At 35.0% G+C, this 21,024-nt stretch overlaps 1 protein-coding gene across 1 annotated transcript in view; it reads left to right on the top strand.

The window, feature by feature from the left end:
• LOC145972387 (uncharacterized) overlaps positions 1-19,387 on the top strand; it is a 108,349-nt gene extending 88,962 nt beyond the window's left edge. The window contains exon 4 of the mRNA XM_083100950.1: positions 19,321-19,387. Within this exon, the coding sequence (XP_082957076.1) occupies positions 19,321-19,324 (4 nt within the window). The 3' untranslated portion in view covers positions 19,325-19,387. The remainder of the gene's footprint in view (positions 1-19,320) is intronic.
• Positions 19,388-21,024: the final 1,637 nt, after the last annotated feature.

Genomic DNA, 21,024 nt, shown 5'->3' on the forward strand with positions numbered 1-21,024 from the left:
TGGGCGTCCCGTCTCTTTGAACGTTGCGGCAAGAGACGAGGTTCTATTGGGTCCCAGCTCGCATCGGTCAGCCAATACGGGTCCGAGAGGTACCAAGCTGAGAAATACCTGGGCCTTGAGGCCCGTCCCAGCTCCTACCCCGACCGTTCCACCGGTGCGTCTATCTGGTAGCTAAGGCCCCGCGGGCGCAGTAACCCTCGAGTCCTCCTGCGCGTACGACGGTTTAAGGCGAATACCTATACAAAGGTCGAGATATCGGAAAACAATATCCACGGTGCCAGTAACTCGATATATCTTGGACTCACCCATCATCCTTTCTCTCTTTTTATCTTTTATTCTTTATCTTTCTCTCTCTCTCTCTCTCTCTTCTTTTTGCGCATCTACTCTCTCATTACTTTATCTCCCTCTCGTCCTTTGCCGGCGAACAGTCACCAAACTTTGGAGCACTCCGAAAAGTCCGCGGAAACCGTGAATTAGAGGTCGCGAAGCGAGATCCGCCGTCGAGTTACGAAATCTGTGCACAGTGATCAGGGGGAGAGGTCCATCTCTGCTGTTTTCGGTGGGCCCGTCGCATCAACGTCAACACACGACGGATATCTTGGGTGCGCGCCGAGTCGGTCCAGGATGTCGTTGGCTCGTCGGTGAGACGATCGGGATCGATACTGTCAACGATTCGCATTTTACACCCCGGTGCTTAGTATCTGCTGGATTCTGAAAGTGGTGCATGTACAATAGTGGTGTCATCGAGTGCTTTTGCGGCGGACAGTCTTTGCGCCTCGAGCGATGGACGAGCGAGCGTAGGAGATTCGAGCGGATATACAGATCATATCGCGTTCTTGCGGACCGATGGACGGTCGATCGATCGTGGATCAGTTTGAATTATCGTAGACATTCCTTACACACAAAGCAGCCGAATGCCGAACCTAGACTACTACAATACCGCGAGAATGCATCAAATGGTAAACTCTTTTCAAAATATACTTGATTATATTATAAGTCGTTTGCTTCTCTTATTGGACGTGGGTATTATTAATTTTAAAAGGTGAAGTTGTAACGTATGCAAGGAAACATGTACAGTGTCATTATAATTAACAGTTATCATTAATATTGAGAGAAACCTTGATGATCTATTAATTTGGTATTGCCTAAAGATTTAGCTTACAATTTAATAATATCAGAAAAACTTGAAAATAATAAATTACAGAAATAATACTACAGAAAAACTCGAAGATAAATTAATGCAATAAAATAATAAAATTAAATATATTTACATGTAACTTATTGCAATAATTGAAATTGTAATTTATCGCAATAATTAATCCTTCCCCAATTTTTGAAAATTTTTAATTCTTTATACATATGTTACCTGTGCCAAATATGGGGATGGAAATCTGTTTACATGCTGCGTCTTCTCGTACTTGAAATCGCGTTTTAATGATTGCGTCTAACATAAGAGCATCGAGGTGTATTTGGAAATAGCGTTAAATTAGAAAGTCTATTCATAGACAATTGACACTGCCTTAGATCTGAAACGTACATCTGGTCGCGAGTAATAAACGGCTACAACGACGTTACGACACGCAATTCGTCACGCGCCCCGAGGACGCGTTTAAGTGAAATAGATACGTCAGTCTTATGGAATATAAGTTCATAAAATTGAGCGGTAAATCATTGAAGATTTCTTTGGAACGTACCACGCGCAAACGCACATGCCCACTGCCAACCACAGACGCCGTATAATGACAGACTTTAAGAGCGACTCGTAAAATCTTGGTACAATGGAATCATTCCGCAACGTTGCGCGATGTTCTTACAGATGCATTTGCATTCTGTATCATAATAGACATGAAATAGCAAATATATCCATGTGTTCGATTTTTTACACGTGGAATGCCATAAATTGAATAATATAAAAAGATTTTTTTGTTCTATATTCACGCAAATGCGCCAAATATATATACGAGAGAAAAAGAAAGAGAGAGAATGCAGGATAAATGAAATGTTGGATTTAATTTCAATAATTTTTATCATTTTCGTCACAATTTATTTTTTTTTGGCGAATTTTCTTAAGCGTTGTGGTGGCCGAACAACAGAATTTGAAGGAAAAAAAGTAAAATACATAATTTGTTTTCGTTTATAAATTTCTCATTGAAAGAAATAGTTCAAATTGCTCGATAGCAATATTAATTTTGGACTATCTTAAGAAGAATGTGACTAAAAATTGGAGTTAAAAATTAAACATTAGTTTGAAAATTAACTTAATTTTAATAAACGTTTTTCCAGAAGTATATATATTTTGATCGCTTGTCGAAGAGAAAAACATATGAATTATCAGATTAAAAAGATATACATGTTTTCATCTATGCTTTAATATAAAGCATATAATGCATATTGCTATTGCAATTAAATTAATACTAAATTAATCGATCCTGATTAGTAAAGAAAATAGTATTGTTAAGAAGGAGAATCTCTCTTACTTTTTGTTATTTATTTGCAACAAGTAGTGAGAGAGTGAGAGAGAGAGAGAGAGAGAGAGAGAGAGAGAGAGAGAGAGATTGCATTCATTTACATTCATTACGTCGCATCTTGCATTGCGCAAGTATTTTGACGCGTACACATACGATTATGTATAAATTTTATTGTAAATATGGAAGCAAAATAGGCCTGCGTTCCCAGCTGAAGTTAAATGTTTGATATCAAATTAACAAGTCCGATCGACTAGCGGCTTCAATATTGACAAAGCGAAATGTAATGCTATTACCGCAAACCAACCATTAAATGCTGTAATTTAACAAATTTACTTTAGCTGTTGTAATGAGATATCATGAAGCAATTCTAGAAGTGCGCAATTAGAATTTTTCAAATATATTAATAAATAAATAATTTATGTTATATTGCATTTGAAAAAATATATAATCAAAATGATATAAGAATAAAAATGCAAGTTTTTAATGATAATAAAAGATGAAATCTTAATATTTAAATGCAAATATTTAATATTGAAAATTAAAAATGACAAGAAAGAAGAAAAAGATTGTTGTCGCTATCACATAAATTCTTTCTTTTAGAAAAAGCAATTCTAGATTTATCAAAATAACAATAACGTTGGATACAGATCTAGATTTAATTTGGTTTTACACATTAGAGTAAATTTTTTTAATGAATAAATTAAACTTTCTCTTTCCTATTTTTACTGATTGTGAGGAAATCTTTCATATTATATATAATTCATGCATAAAAGTATAATAGAAAAAATAATATATATAATAAAATAATATAATATAAAATTTACATTAGGCATGACATACTTTACATTAGTTTGCAATTTATAATTTCAAACTTTAAGTTGAGGCAGATCTTTCTTAGGTTGTTAATCATCACTCGAACGGATGAGTGGATGCGCCTGCAACATTTTCGTTAGCACCTTCGATGCTTTACGATCACCAATTACTTGGACGGTGTAGCCGAATGTGCACGTGTATGCACGTACGTGCTTTTATAGGACTGGCCAAAATCGGTCGACCAATGTGAGACGCGGCAGGTGAAAGATCCTCGGCAAGATTAATATAGTATAAGTATATACATGCCTCTAAATTCAAATTTCTATTAGAGTTTTTGAACGAAAGAGATTGATTAATTATTAATTAGTTCAACTCTTGATAACTATACTCAAATTTTCACGAATATTAGTTGAACTCTTGATAACTATACTCAAATTTTTATGAAACATTAATAATTCATCTTAACTACTTAGTAAGATACATTTTTTGTTTTTGTCTTTTTTATTCACTTTTATTAAATAAATCCTTTTGTTTATAAATAATAAGAAAAATTCTATACAATTATGTCACGATGAAAAACATAATAAAAAATCAGTATACGACACCTATATGTAATTTGTAAACTAAATATTGTACGCATGTAAGTTTTGTATAGTGCGTTCTACTACGTGACTACGTAAGACCACATAAACTATAGTACATCACAGACGCATAATTCCTCTTAGCTGACGTTTCAATCAACCGCTCCCCGATTTTTGTTACGTAGTATTCTTCTTTATGACCAGCAATGCTGATTTTGCCACTCGTCAATAACATTGTATTGCGAATAATATTTTCACAATATCATATTTGTGGTTTGTAATTAATCATTTGATTTATCGAAAAGCAAATCCTTTTAAAAACAATTATATGTGCAAATATATTGAAAAAGAAATGAAGAAATATTCTTCATAAAAATTTAGACACATTAATCATTATTTAAATAATAGATACTTTGAATTCTCAATTCTTTGATTATTGCAAAATAATTAATGTGATATGTATTTGATTTTTCTCTAAGACTTTTGATTCCATTAAAATATCTTTCCTGGATGTATTGTTGTTCGATCATCTTATTGGCAATTCTTCAAACATGATTCACACAGTTTGTAACATCTACATTCTTCTTAGAATTTATGATTAATCATTTCAATCGATCGAACTAATACTATATTTAACAATATCGATTTTAGCGACGGAGAAATTGATTTTACCCCTCGGCCAAGAAATATGTTTATTCTGGAATAAACGAAAGATATTGATAACTTTGAGTGCAGATTTCGCCAGTTTCAGCATCAAGCGCATCATGTGAAGGAATAGCACACGCGCTATCCTGAAATTATCTATCTCTATGTCGAGAGATTAAAACGGGTGGACCACATGTAACTAAATGAAACTCGCGGTTTGTCGTCAAAACACGTTTCGCAATCTGCTGGCGGGTATGTCATCTGTGCTCGGACTAATCAAGATTAACTTATTCCCGGACGACGAGCGTCGCCAAAGTGAAAAACGGAAATGTGACCGTATTTCCTGATTGGACTTGCGTTATTAAACAGCCATAAATTAGAGGCCGATAGCCGGCTCGCGAGCAGGTACTATTGGAAATAATGCAACGCTCGTTAACAGAACACGGCATTAATGGCCGACCGGTAAGAAATAAGATCGATGATAGACCTTGTTGTCATCGCTATTTAAGCCCGTCTTCTTTAGCCTGTGTTCGCCCGATCTGGATAGACTGTTCTCGGAAATTATAAGGCGTGCAAATTATAACGAGGACATGCAAATGAAATTCAAACTAGACGTAAATCATGTAACAAAGTATACAAAACACAAGTTGTGCAACAACGCACGAAAATAGTAAAGTTAATAAAAGCGGATGCATCAATATAATGCATCGTCGCTTTTATTTTCTTTTTCGTTTATAAAAAAATATTACAAAATGCAGATAGACCTTTGTTGATTGCGGGATAGAGTACATTATTTTTGCGAATGATATCGAGTTAATTAAACAATAAAAAGATGAGAAAGATAAATTTGTATAAAGTTTATAAAAATATTCATATAAAATAATTTACATACGCACGCATAAAGAAAATCGTACACGCATATTATGTGTGTGAGTTAGGATTTATACATATATATAAATTTATGGAAATTTGTTAAAGGAAATATATATGCTTTCGGCAGATTAAAATGTGAAATACTTAATTTCTTCTAAACACTATGTTGTGTTAATCTCGACTTTGATATTAGATATACCGTATCTCATTAGTAGTTTTTTCTACTCAGTTTGAAGAAAGTCTACTAAAGCACGCGTCAATATAAATTTCGAACACTAATGTCTGAAACAATATCTGATGATTAATAACATTGGATATTTTAAATCATATATTATTATAAAATCATATATGTCATTAGAAGGAGAAAGTATAGAGATGTTTTCAGCAATCTAAAAGAGCAATCAGTGGGAAATTGTAAGGAAATGTAAAAATTGTTTCGAAACGCTCATAAAAATTGATAGTTTTCGCTCATGTAACAAAGAGAAAGAAAGAGTGAGAGAAAAAGAGGGTATATATGTGTCGGTTATTATATTTATTATATTAATTTATGATTCTCCTCGCTGAAAATATTCTTCAACAACGAATCGAGCATTAAATTTCTCGGTACACATTAATCTTTTCACCCTCTCTGGATGACAAAAAATAATATAAGTTCTTTTTCATTCAATTCTTTTATATTATAAAAATTTGAATATTTATATTACCTATATATAATTACACGATTTTCTCCTCTTATTTATTTCTTTTCATCACAAAATATTTATGACTGCAATTTAAACATAAATTTACTGGCTAACAAAATTCAATTAACGTAAAATTCACTTGGCGATGAACAGCGTTTATTGAGCGCTTTATATAAATTAAAATATGCTGTCAAAAGAGTGATAACAGTATTCACTGTATGATTTTAGTCTCCATATTATCTCGTCGAAGACATTTCTACCCGAATCGGGCAGTAGGAATCTCGGCACGTCACACATTTTTTTAAAAGAAAAGAACGAAAAGAAGAGACACGTGCATAGAAAAAGTAGGCGAGAGACGAATAGGGATAGGAGGATGGCGAGAACGTGAGTGAGGCGCGTATCTTTCACCTGTGCCACCGCGAGCAATAAATAACCGCCAGCTTAGCTGATTTTACTGCCGTGTGTTTGGGTGATCCCAATAACGCCGCCCGACGAAGGGACGAATAATGCGAAGAAAACCAATCTTCGTGCTAACTAGCCATTCAGACGGCAGAACTGCCAGACGCGTACTGAAGGGACCCTGGTTAACCTCTGAAACGAAACGGTTTCAAGCCTATTTCGGTATTAAAGAATTTGGGCGAGTAATGTCATAACCGCGTCATGAGCGAAACATTACATCGGGAGAGAGAGAGAGAGAAGACAGATCTACAATCTATATTACATTTAAGTTTACGCGAGTAACTCTCGTATTATTTCAATTATTGTGAAACCAATATTTTCTGTAATGTTTTTTTATTTTTTGATACCGAAAAATTATTGACGGCGAAGACATTGAATTAATCGAGTGTGTACTTCAGTTACTATCTGAGTTGTTGTATCATATCATGGGCGAGAGAAAAATATTTTTGCGCTAAAATAATAGTAAACCATATTCCATCGTATGCAATATTGTAATCGCTCACAGATAGGTACTCGCATCTGACGCATTTTTCTTTGTAATGTTTTTTGAGGAATGGTTCAGCGTAAACAAACGCTCGCGATGTCGGCGAACGAGCCCGCGCGGCTTCGTCGGTATCTCGTTCGCATATTTTTTTCGATATCACGTATTCGATATCGCCGAATCTGGCGTTTCCGGAATACGGCGCCGCTACTCCCACGTATGAAAACAAACTGCAAAAATTGATATCGGGGGAAAATGAAAATGTAAATCTTCGCGCGCGCGCGGAGGCGTCGTCGGGGGGTAAGCCATTACGATTTTTTTTGGCCGCGATATTGCCGTAGCAACGCCTACGCATTCGATTGCACTTCAAGCGCCAAAAATGATGCGGATCTAAGCCATGCTCTTAACAAAATGAACATTTCTATCCGAGGACTATTATATTGATACGATCCAAAAAAGTAGCTACTGTTTAAAAATTGTCAACTGCTCAACAGATGATATTTTAGCTTATGCGATTTATTTAGAATTGAAGAGAGAGAGAATTTTTGAATTCTTTTTTTATCATGGAGATAATTTTCTTAAAGATCAAGAAAATATATCAAGTATATGCATGAATATTTATTATTAACTTTATTATTATAAATTCAGGTGTACTCCATTTGAATGAATCATGCCAAAAATTCGACGTTAACTGTCAAGTTACATCTCAGAGAAAAAAATATGAAGTCAATCAAAATTAGTTAAATTAGAAGAGCTTCCCTCTCAGCTGTATCTTTTTTACTTTCTTTTAAAATTTATATCATTCTTAGCATTTTCATTTCACTTTATTTTTTTCTATATATGTAAAAAATGTAAAAAGAAATTGAAATATCAAGAGTGATATAAATGTAAGTTTTAAAAAGAAAATTTTAGAAAAGAATAAATATAAAATATAATTAAGAGGGGGAGGCTCCTCTAATTTTAATAAAATAATTATTAATTAAATAATTATTAATGTAACCGTAATAAATATATATATATTACATTACCTTATATTATTCACTTGAGCATTTTGCGTGGGCAGCATCGCACAACCGGTGAACTTGGCGCAACAATAATTACTTCGGCATGTGGTAGCTATTAAAGCGCGCGATTTATCAACGTGGGTATCATAATTCAAACAAACACCGTGAGCCTATTGTCTTTAATGAAATTATATCGTCAGACATTAATTATCTGCGAAATTGAAAAGACAGTTACTCACGCATCTCGCATATCAGCTTTTTGCTCTATCGCATCTTCTTTCGTTATGATCTTTTTCACGCGCACGTTGCGATATCATTGATAAAGTGCTTTTCCGTAGATTAATTTCAAATGTATGGCTTTCATTCTTCTTCTTCAAATGTGTGCCTCTCAATATTCCACAACGGATCATCCATTGTTCATCGCACTTTTGCTCTTACAGCGCATGAAAATCTTTTCCTAGTCAAATGCATTTAATATAAATATTTAATATAAATATTTAATATAAATATTTAATATAAATATTTAATATAAATATTTAATATCAGTTAAATATAAAGAAAATATATTCTACATCTGATAATTTCGAATAATTGAACTGATTTGATGTGATTGTATTTATAAATACTATCGTGAAATTTTTTCTCTCATTTTTAAATCGATAAGCCCTTGTCTGTTTATTTAATCTTGAAATAATAACGCTAATAAGGTGATGTCATTAGTGCGTATACGGGGAGAATGAATTCTTCAGAGCGCACGCATTAGAAGGGAAACGAAAAAGAGGTTCGTCCACGGTCCGTGGTTCACGCGATCAGATAAATTACACGCACGGCATTTACTTCATAGCTAACGCAATCACGTTGTCTCAGTATTTTTGTTTTAATAATCGGATGCATGAGCAGCGGGGCGGATAATTCTGGCAGAACGGCTCGGCTCGCCGTTTATCTCCGTTAACAAAATGGTTTAATTACTCCGAAAACAAGTGGATCAATATCATCGTCCGCCTCGGATGACAGCGTGGCTGAAATTATCGTCATTACTGCCATTATCAATTCATCTATTCTAGCTAATCTATTTTTTACGTATCTATTTCTATCTCTCCTTCGCAAACAAATAGAGGTATCACGTCTCGTGAGTTTGTAGAATTAAATTAAAGTCAGAGTCACTGTTTGCATACTGCACTGGTGCAAGAGACCGATGAGATTACGTGAGCAGCGTGCAAACTTTGATTCTCTATGACATAATTATTGACCTGCCACGGCGCTTCCCATGCAACGCATGCCGGTCGAGAATCTAATTTTGTGGAGCACGTTTTCTTTTAACGCGCCCGTACTATGGCTCTCTCTCCCGTAGAGAAAGGCCGTATCTATATAATAACTGGTTAAATTCCGGTAGTGGCTATCCTGACGAACGGTAGCCTCTAATCAACCTAATTTCGGGTTCCTTTCCTTCAATGTGGGCCAACATTGGAATTATTCGGTAATTGTAATGGATCGGAATGTTGCGCGTTCGCTCTTTAGGGTAGGAGTTGGTTCTCTCCCAGACCAATTTCGAATCTTGCGCGTTTATTTTATTTTATTTTTCCTCATTCCTCGCATTCGCCATTATCGAATCCGCGGCGAATATAATTTTTCTTTTTTTTTTTTTAGATATATGATTACGAATGTCTCACGCATTTCGATTTTGCGATGCGTCGCACGTGGGAAGCTTATGCATAATAGTGAAAAACATGTCTCTCCTCTTATACATGGTGTTCGAGATTTATCTAAAAATATCTCGAGCACAGATTCTCCGACAAATTGATGTTTCTTCTCGACAAGGATATTCAGCGACATCGAAATTGTTTAACACAATTTTCCAATTTCTAGTATTAATATTTTTAGCAATTTTACAAATTTAAAGTAAAAATTACTTGAATTTAATAATAAACGGAAAAAGGGGGAAAGAGGAGAAAATATTACTTAGACCTTATCTGCGATGAATTAATCTGCGAATAAATATTATTATCATATTCTTTACAATTTAAGCGACACTCTGGCGGACCATTAGAACCTGTCTGAAAAGTTTTAGGAGGATAAACTCAATACCCTAGACGAAGATCACCCGGACGCTCGGCGCTCGAAGTAATAATCGGGCCAGAAGTAAACTAGGTCCACGCCGTATCGGACAGAAGTAGGGAACACCCGATGTAGTTCAGGCGGTCGATTTAGAAACGCCTTCGGGGCGTATAACCGGCACGGCGTTACGCTCCTACAAGCTGAACCACTCTAGTCGCCTATTCGATATTCAATATACCGCGGCGAAATTGTCGCCGGTCTCGTTCGCAATAAAGCACGACGAAATAATCGGGCGAGAGAAAATCGCGGCGGGAAGACCACGGCTCGAAATTAATGCACCGGCTACATAAATCACATGGCAATTAAAGCGGTAACGCCGATGTGTAATTATATTATATGACAAATTATCTCTTGAGTATTTTCGCGTTGCCCATCGAGATCCACGACTATTTTCTCCTCCCGACGATTATACAAAGCGTAATCTTATTTCTATCGATTCTCGAATCTATAATCGTGTATCAAAGAGATTTAACAGTCAAGATTTTCGGTTTGAAAAATGTGTTTATAGAAATTTGATTATGCTGCGATAAAAACGTGTAAAAGAGTATGTTATATTTTTTTAAATTTTTTATTCATGTTCTTTCTTAAATATAAGCATATTAAGGACCAAAATTTATCAGCTTTTTCGTACACGTTACTTTATAATGCTTAAATTTAAAATTTAAGAGCCTTTAGTCCTTTTACAAATCTTTTTATCATTAAATATATTTTTTATAATGTTTTATATCGCCCTTATTTCCTTTTATGCTCTTTAATTAAAATATATTTTTTATTCTTATCTCTTTTTAATGCTCTACTTACTATCTATTTTCGCGATATTAATATTTATGAACAATACACAGCAGCAAATGTGTTAAACTTTTTATGGTAATATTCGAAGTGCTCTCTTATTTATCTTTCTTAGCAAGATCGAAAATATAATGTACAAAGGGAAAAAGTAAGATTGGCTCAGCGTCGCGATCGGATAACCGTCGTCCGTAATTATGCGCCTGAAATAAGAGGATGGTAGTGTACCGAATGAATAAGTAATAGAAAAGGTATAGGGTTCCGCGCATTAAATGAAGCTCGGGATAATGGCGGAATGTAATCGTCCCTTTCATCGGACTCATAAATCAGCGTCTCGTAACGTATGATGGTACCAACGAGCTATAAGGCACGTTGATGAAATGTGCGTTGCTTATTATTATTGTTAAATAATCGAATAGCTTTCTATGATTTGTGTGTGTTGCGATATTCGCTTAACCCTTCATAAATCGCCGGGTCAGCGCGAATGAAAGGATTATTCTAATGATAACGATAATGTATACTTTATTGCGCTAAATTAATTCGATGCATTCGCAAGATATTCACTTATCCCGGTTACAATAACGATTTCGAAATTTATATGCTCTATCAATATTGCTCACGCTTTGCGGTTAATTGAAGATTATATAAAGTATCTGAAATGCTCTTTTAATAATATATTTCATCACAAGTAGATGCTCAAAGAATCTATCAATCAAAATCTTGACGCGAATCACATTATTCTTCAAAGTATAGAATTACAAATGAAATTACATAGATTCACAAGGAATCGTAATTTTAAAACAAGAAAATGTCCGACGTAATCTTCGTTGAATGTATTAAAGAAGTTAAAATAGAGAGTCTCTGTGGAATTGCATCGATTAATTCATTTTTATTCTCAATGATATACAAATTCTCGTGGAGGAAAGACTCGGTTCTCTTCAATCTGATTGACTCGCCCAAGGATAATCATCGAGAGCGAATTGTTCAGATGTTCTTAACGATCGAGAGGATCGATGACGGCATCGAATTTCATAGATCTTAGTGAATTAATGGGAGGAGACGCGCCGGATGACGCTGCACCCCGATAAAAAAAAGAATCCATTCTCATTGCGAAACGAATCGAGACAGCCTGTCGCGAAAGTGTCCACGGAAATGCTGTTTCTCTGAAAGGCCGCGCCGTTTGTGGTTTACCGATGCCGAAGCGAAACGATCGCGGCGGCTAGGAAATAGCTCGGCAAATAGCGCGGCCACCCTCGTTAACTCGATTTAATGGCACATCGTTAGCAGTCGTATATACCCCGGGATCGCTCTGGTGACCATAAAAAACGGTGATGCACTCGGAATTTGGGATACCGGGAATCGTTAACGCTCGAGAGAGAAAGAGAGAGATGCACATTCGTGTTATTGTATCTGTGCCTTACCGGTTTCACCTCGTATCTCCGATTCTCGTCTCGCACGCGCGAACAATACCTATAAAAGATGATAACGCCGAAGATTGCCGGTGTAAAACTTCTCTCATTCAGTCCTGATATAACTCTGTTAACTCTATCTCTCTCGTTATTGTTTCTCGCGTGCGGCGCCTTGTTATCCAGCAATTTAACACACAAGTGAAATATCTTAACATGGAATTAATTATGCCAATAGAATAAGTAGGTTCGCACCAAAATAAAAAGAAAATAAAATGTCTTAAGATTATATTCGATATCAAAATTAATCAGAAAATAATATAATATTACATATTGAAACTGGAACAAACTATTTTTTTAATAGAATGATTCGCATTAAAATATGATGCAAAATTTATAATCGCTTTAGAAAATATTATTTAATCAAAAGTTCCATGCAAATACATATATATAAAAGATGATGAAGATGTGTATCGAATAAAATAAATATTTCCGTAAAGAAAAGGCGGTAAGCTCTATAAAGAGATTCGAGGTTTGTTACAATATCTATTATTATTCAAAATTAGGGATAATCGTTTTACAGCTTACATCGTTCTACATCAATTGTACCTATTCTGCATTGTATTGTGAAATGAATTTATATGTTACAATTGACTATTTCATAGTCATAGTCAAGATGCTGTAACGATATTTGCATCTCAATCGATGAATTCCAATCTTCGTTGCATAGTTCGTGGTAAGGCTATAGTAATATTGGAATTACAAGATGTATGTATTTCAAAGAGATGCAATCGTGTAACTCTAACATGTATATACCTTTGGAAAGTACTTCATAATGTTAAATTTTTAAAAATATTTCTATGAAATTATCAGCTGTTATATTAATATTATATGCCTGTTTTTACACAATTTATGCGAACAAATTAAAAAAATATAAAGTTTCTTAATTTTTATCGATAAAAAGACAAATAATTATGCCGACAAAAATAGAATGAGATGAAGACGAAATGCATATTTTCGCTGAAGTCAGATTTGATTCCTACCGCAATCGAAAATGAAAACCCATGTACATATATCCAAACGGAAAAAAGAGACGGCACAGGAGAAATATACGGATCTTAGATTGAAAAATCCCATCTCTCGGAGCAAAGTCGGCTTAAATTCTCGAGAGCTGGCGCAAAAATTCTCCACACTTCAAACGTATCCCAGATTAAACCTGCCCGCGCAGCTTCGACGATTACACACCGTCGCATCGCGCTGTAACATGGGTGACGAGGGGCGGCACCCTCGTGTCTTCGTGTCCTCTCCGATGAAACGAGACTTCGAGGGATGTGCGAGCAACACATCGAGGAGACCCGGGACGCGGTCTCCTCTCTTTCCTGTCCCTCCTCGCTCCCCCAAACATCCCGTCACTCCGTTCGCTAGAAGAGGATAGGCGACAGTTTCAATCTGGCGGTCCAATTTTGGGAGAGAGTTGGGTGGAAATGCACGTACGCATGCGTGCTCGCGTTTACATGGTGTACATTTGATGCTCGTTCGAGCGATTGTAATGCGTCCCATTTCATATTCTAGTGCGAGAACAGTCGCGTAGATTCAATGGTGCTTTCATTCAATTAAAAAAAAAATGGTCTTGCAATTACGGCAACAATGTTCGGAATGTGAAAAATTGACTGAGGTAGATAAGTAATTAACAAACACTGTGATATGTAGGTTTTGCACTCAAACAATTCGAATGACAAATACAGAATTTGTATTTGAACTATTAGTGAAATTTAGAAAGAAAGTCTTTTTTTTTGTAGCGTCTAATCATGTTAAGGTTAATCATATTTGTTATAAAATTTGACACAAAAATCTTTTTTCACAAAGATCATTCCAACTATAGTATCGAAACTCATATTTAATCAATGCAATGATTAGTATTTGAGAATAAATACATAAATTTATCAAAAGATATTATTAGATATTAAAGGCATTACTATTATAACAATACTAAATAGATATTACTATTATATATATTGTACTAGATATAAAGATATTGAAGATACTAAACACTAGAAGATATACTAAACATTACTAGATATTAAAGATATTACTATAAATTCTACATGTTACAAACGATGTTTTTGCAGAAATGGCAAGAAATGGCGATAAATTTTCATTGTTACAGCTAGAAATCTACTTACATCAACAAAATATTTTTTCGAGTGATTGCGAAACGAAATCATATACGAGAAAATCGAAAAGAAAAGGAAAACAAAATATCATGAGCGAGTATTGCTTTCTCTAAAATATTACATAACGAAAGTATATATAATGTTTTGAACGGGGAAAGAGTTATATAAAAATTATTTTATATAAATTCACTTTTCGAAAAATTCCCCCGTTCATCAAAAGAGCTAAAGGATCCGCTCATCTTCATCTTTCTTCCTCCCTTTCTTCTTCAAAACGTTACATGTACTTTTGTTACTCTTGTATCGCCTGAGAAATATAAAAAAAATTGCAATTATTTTTTATAAACCATCAAAGAGTCTACTAGTAAGAAATTTCCGAGTGACATTATTACTTATCGCAGATTCATTCGATGTTATTTAAAGCATCAATAGCACATCTTCATTTTTCTCTCTCCCTTCCCTTGAAAACATATATTTTACATATTTGTTATCTCGTATTTTGTAACATTTTGAGAAAAGGATCACGAACTAAAAAAAATTTCAATTATTTTTTATAAACCATCAAAGAGAGTCTGCTAACAAGAAGTTTCCGAGTAACATTATTACTTATCGCGGCGTTCGATGTTGACTAAAGCACCAATAGCACATCTTCATTTTTCTCTCGCCCTTCTCTCCTTGAAAACATATATTTTACATATTTGTTACCTCATATTCTGAAACATTTTGAGAAAAGGATCACGAAATAAAAAAAAACCAATTATTTTTCATAAACTATCAAAGAGAATCTGCCAGCAAGAAGTTTCCAAGTGACATTATTATTACTTATCGACGTTGAATACGTAAAAGCACCGATAGCTGATTAAATTTAAGCGTCCCTTCGCTAGCGTGCGCGGTTCGCTTCGATTCGGCTCCGGTTAAGCTACGCGCGCGCGCGCGCAAAGCACGCACGCGAGCCACGCGTGTAGCGGCATGGCCAACGAAACGGACTCTGTTGCGCACGCGCACGCACACACTCTCGCGTGTTGTCCTCACGCACGGGTGACGTAGAGATGCATTATGAATATTCAACCGAGCGTACCCGGCATGGCTGCGCGCGAATCCATTATTCATTCCCGCAGCGACATGAGCAAGGGCTCGCGTTTTCCGCGCCGAAATGCGGAGCGCGAAACAGACAGCGGAGAGTAAAGCGAAAAAGTCGAATTTTCGTTTTTCGACTCTTTTTTTTTTTTCATTCCAGAATCCGCGCGAGATTGATTCCATCGAGAGAGAACGGGCTTAATCCCTAAACGTGCAAATTTTTTAGACTTTTATTTACTTCAAATGCCCGCAAAGATTGTGTCAGGCAAGGTTTCTATTTCCTGAAAAACATGGAAAAACTTGGAATTTTCAGAAATTTCTTTTGTAACTGTGTCTATTATATTGTATGGAAAAATCGGGAAATTCTCATGGAATTTTATTGAGTTTGTGGAATTTTTTAAAAATTCTTTCTTTGATAATTTTGCTCCTATATTGTAAGTAATTATTCAAGTGAATTATGTACTTTAAAATATATTATAAATATGTATCTATCTTTTGATCTTTTTAAAATATTAAATACATGCAATTACATATATTTTATTGTAACTTTTAGTGATGAAAAAATGAAAACGTTTATGCAAATAAAAAATATTTATCTTACGAAAGCTATTTTTTTTTTCAAAACATTTGCAAATCTAGCACTCGAAACTTAAATGATTTTTTTTTCATAAAAAAAAACATTAGAAAACGCATCCGATAAAAAAACTTATTTTAGAAAGTAGCATAAAAAAGATATCTCTTCAAGATATCTTCTTTATCTGGAATTTTATAGAAATATTACCTGGAAAATATCAGAGAATTTTCAGACTTTTTTCTTACAAGATTTGAATAGATATTCTCTGGTTAAGATATTTTATTTACCATTTTGTACCGAAACAAATTGTATAAACGAGTCGTTGGTTGAAAGAATCGAATAGACTCCGTCAGATGAGAAAAAGTGTATATAGTCTCTATCGCTGTCCCTTTCCATCTCTCGCGGAATCTCATCTCGGCGCGTTTCGCCTCTTTTTCTACCGTCTCTCTCGCTTCTTCTTACAGACCCACGTTCTATCCTCCTCTCTCTGTGTCGACATCCTCTTCTTCTTTTACATCTCCTTTTCATTCCTTGTAGTTTTATTCGGACGCGCGAAAGAATGCGCCCTGCGCTCGGCCTAATAACCCCTTCGAAAGGGACGAGGGGAGAGCTCCGCTTACGCAACAGTGTGCGGCCGGATTTTTGGGATTCCTTCGCCGCGCGAAACACATCGTGATCTCCCGCCGTATCTCGATTGCTCCTGAATTACTAACATTTCAAATGGTCGATGACGGAATCGCAGCTCTGATCCAGACGAACGCGATGATGCGTGGTGAATCATACCGGACGAATGTCGAATCAAATTTCAGAATTCCTATTTTTTTTACTTTCGGAGTCCATTTCAAATTTAAATCAGCTAAATATTATGCATTTTTAATTATCCATATTAAACGTCGTATAATAAAGGACTTTAAATTAAATTTCCCTGTTATAATAAAAGAATGCGAGCTAAAATATTACGCTCCCATACTATTTAATTTATCTAAACTTTAATTTAATATTATGTGTAATTTATCTAAATTTATGTATAATTTTATTTATTTTTTATTTATGTATAATTTATCTAAAATTTAATCAAATATTATATGTACATAATTTTATAAAACTATCGGTATCTCGACGTAAAAGCGATAGAATCGTCATTATTTTTGACGACTTATTTATTTATAATTTACATTTACGTAGAAAATGAAAACTTGCAAAAGGGGAGCATCACAAAAAATTCCTAATAAAATGCACGTAGTTCCACAATTTCCTCCGCGACGGTTAACATACAACGTGAGCTACTGAAACGAACCGTCGCGACGATTACGGCTTCTCGTAATGTGTCCCACAATAATCTCAATTTACCGCGTAAATGCCAGGCTATCCGCTTAAAGGACACGCGCGTTCGCGCGTTTAATGAGCCTCGGATAATCGGACCCTTCTACGATGAGCACCCTCGCTTATCGCCGGTAGATCTCTCGGTATCTATAAACGCGATCGCGAAGGGCGCCGCTGATATCAGGCGGACTCTTCGTTCTGCAATATATATACATATATATACTCGTATTTTCTGCGGCATCTGCAGGACGTTATGCAGATTCGGTTCGCCGGGAGATAATCGTCGAACGATGCGTTACCAATCGCGCGTCTTATGGAACGCTCGAACGCGGGATCTTGGAAGCATCGGGGAATCTAAAGGAAAGTTACTTACGCGTTTATTGTAATCTCACATCAGGATAATTTTTGAGAAATATTTTTTGCGTATAAGGAGATTTTAAAGAAAAAAGTTTGTACATTATAAATCAATTTAGTTTAGTTATCGAAATGAAGAATTAAATTCTTGTCAATAACAATCTAATCTTGTCTGATCATGGCTTGCTTGATCTTCTGAATTATTATCTCTAAATTTTTTTGTGAGACAGTTTGAAGTCTCGTATATATAATGACAATGAACCAGAGACCTGTTGTCAACAGTTAGATAATTTTATTAATATTGTAACAGATCAAAAATATACCAGACATAATTTTTATTATGTGAATATTTTATTCTCTTAATCATATTAATTGAATTATTATCTTTGGAATTTTTTTGTGAGATAGTTTGAAGTCTCATATATATAATGACGATGAACCAGAGACCTGTCAACAGTTAGATAATTTTATTAATATTGTAACAGATCAAAAATATACCAGACATAATTTTTATTATGTGAATATTTTATTCTCTTAATCATATTAATTGAATTATTATCTCTGGACTTTTTTTGTGAGATAGTTTGAAGTTTCATACATATAATGACGATGAACCAGAGAACTGTCAACAGTTAGATAATTTTATTAATATTGCAACAGATAAAATACCAGACATAATTTTTATTACGTGAATATTTTATTCTCTTAATCATATTAATTGAATTTATTATCTCTGGACTTTTTTGTGAGATAATTTGAAGTCTCATACATATAATGACGATGAACCAGAGACCTGTCAACAGTTAGATAATTTTATTAATATTGTAACAGATCAAAAATATACCAGACATAATTTTTATTATGTGAATATTTTATTCTCTTAATCATATTAATTGAATTATTATCTTTGGACTTTTTTTGTGAGATAGTTTGAAGTTTTATACATATAATGACGATGAACCAGAGACCTGTCAATAGTTAGATCATTTTATTAATATTGCAACAGATACGAAATACCAGACATAATTTTTATTACGTGAATATTTTATTCTCTTAATCATATTGATTGTTCAAAATATCCATCTTTTGTTTGCAAGCAATATTGCTGCTGCTCCACAGATCACCACCAATTAATTAAACCAAATTCAATTTAAATATTATTGTGATCTCTATTATTATGTTAACTAAATGTTGACAGATCTCTGGTTTACTATCATTGTATATATACAAGACTTCAAACACTCCCATGAACAAAAATCCAGAGATGATAAGTCAGAAGATCGATCATGATATAGAATCAACATTCCTGACAAGAATTAAATTTCTCACATCTCGATAAAAATTGACCTATAATGCCTGAATTTTTTGCTTAAGATGAACTTTAGCATACGTTCTACAAGTTTATTAATTTCCTTACCAACCCTGAATCGTAATCTTTATGACATCTTGCGTCCCACAACGAACAAGATCCATTTGATCGCTAACTAAGTGTTTCGCTTTGTTCTAGGTAAGTTGTGACCGGAGAACCGCGATCGACCTTTGGATAATAATTCGGCGGTAGAGCTCAGAATGACGTTCAGATGCATGCCGGCCTTTCAGACTCTCGGAGGCGGTGCTGACTGCGGCGCATCTTGGGTGAGTGCGTTGCGCTTATATAAGACACACGCGATTCGCAATCGCTCGCAAATGCGGGGGTCGCAAATGCGCGCTCGCGCCTGATGACCTTTCTTGTGCGGATTCATGAAATACTTGGCGGCGCCACTATTATTCGATATTCGTTGCTCTTCGGCCCTTTTGACGTCTTCGTATCCTCTGTATCGCGTTGAACGTTGTACGCCGATAAATGCGCGCGACACAAAGGACACTCTCGTATCGACAAATATTTACGAACATTCGTATTTTTATTCAATTAATAGTCTGTCAAGTTTTTCAAAGCGCTTGCTACCGGCTTGCCGCGTAATTGAGCCTTCGTAATTTTATCGAGATTTTCACTGAAATGCGTAGCGATATTTTTACACGTCCGACGGTACCGTGTGCTCTCTGTTATCAGAAACTCCCTTTCTCTCTCTTTGTCTCTTTTTCCCTCCTCGCACATCGCAACTTTTTTAATCATACCGAAAATGTAAATTATTTAATTACCAGCAAACGTTTCGAATAATGGAAGCGCCTTTTGTATTTTTAATGACTCGCGGTTGAATTAACGATGATACACGTTATATTCGAAAAATTACGCTTTGCGCATAAACATGCTTTACGGAAAAATCGTAATCAATTAATACCGTCGCGATAAATTTGTGATTGTACAATAAATTTTATTACCATTGAGAAATCTACGTAATCTAGCACACAGTTTCAACAATTCCCATAAACGATGTTTACAATTAATGTATAAAATTCGATTATCTTCTCTTGATAAAAGCATTATAACTGTTAATGCAACAAAGTTTTCGAAACTTACGTGTTTGAAAACAACATTAATTAATAATCGTTTAGGAATTAGCGGCATTATAAATATTTACGATGAATTTGCGAGATGGTAAATTATGAGATTTCCTTTATATTAAACTTAATATAACACAAGAATTTGAATAGGACGATATTTAATAATGCAGTAAAATATCGAGGTACAACATTTTAAATAACATTTTACAAGAAGTACTAGCTAACGGAAAGCGAGAAGATTTCAGGTATTGGTCCATAAACGTGTTTTCAGGCGTTATTATCCGGAAAATCTCCGGAATATATTATAGTATGTAAGAGAGCTCGAACTCTCGTGTAGAAACTCGCGTTACAAAGTTCAGTACGTCTAGACGTATCGATTATATTACTCGCTCGTGTGAATACATTCGAGAGATCTGGATTGATTTATAAAGAAATAACAGAGAGAGAGTTGATGTTATAATAACAACGGAAATTGTGCTGAAAACACTTGTCGGAAACGGTGCGCGCGAGGGGCGTTAATTACAAAATGGCATTTTAAAACAAAAACAAACGACAAAATTACACGCGGAAATTGAATTTTTACACAATACGATATAAATATAGAGACCGCACCGCACGCATCGGTGAAGAGAGAGAGAGACAGGTGTTATAATTCGCGCGGCGTGCGAAATTGAAAGAAAGGGATGGGAATCGGAACGCATCTCGTCGCATGACGCTTAATGACGTCGAAAAGTTGGATGGCCGCGTGTTCCACGGTTTCACGGAATTA

This window comes from Camponotus vicinus, unplaced genomic scaffold, assembly GCF_025532165.1.
Source record: "Camponotus vicinus isolate PSW18456_S1 unplaced genomic scaffold, iyCamVici1.0 SCAF_5, whole genome shotgun sequence".
NCBI classification, from domain to species: Eukaryota; Metazoa; Arthropoda; class Insecta; order Hymenoptera; family Formicidae; genus Camponotus; species Camponotus vicinus.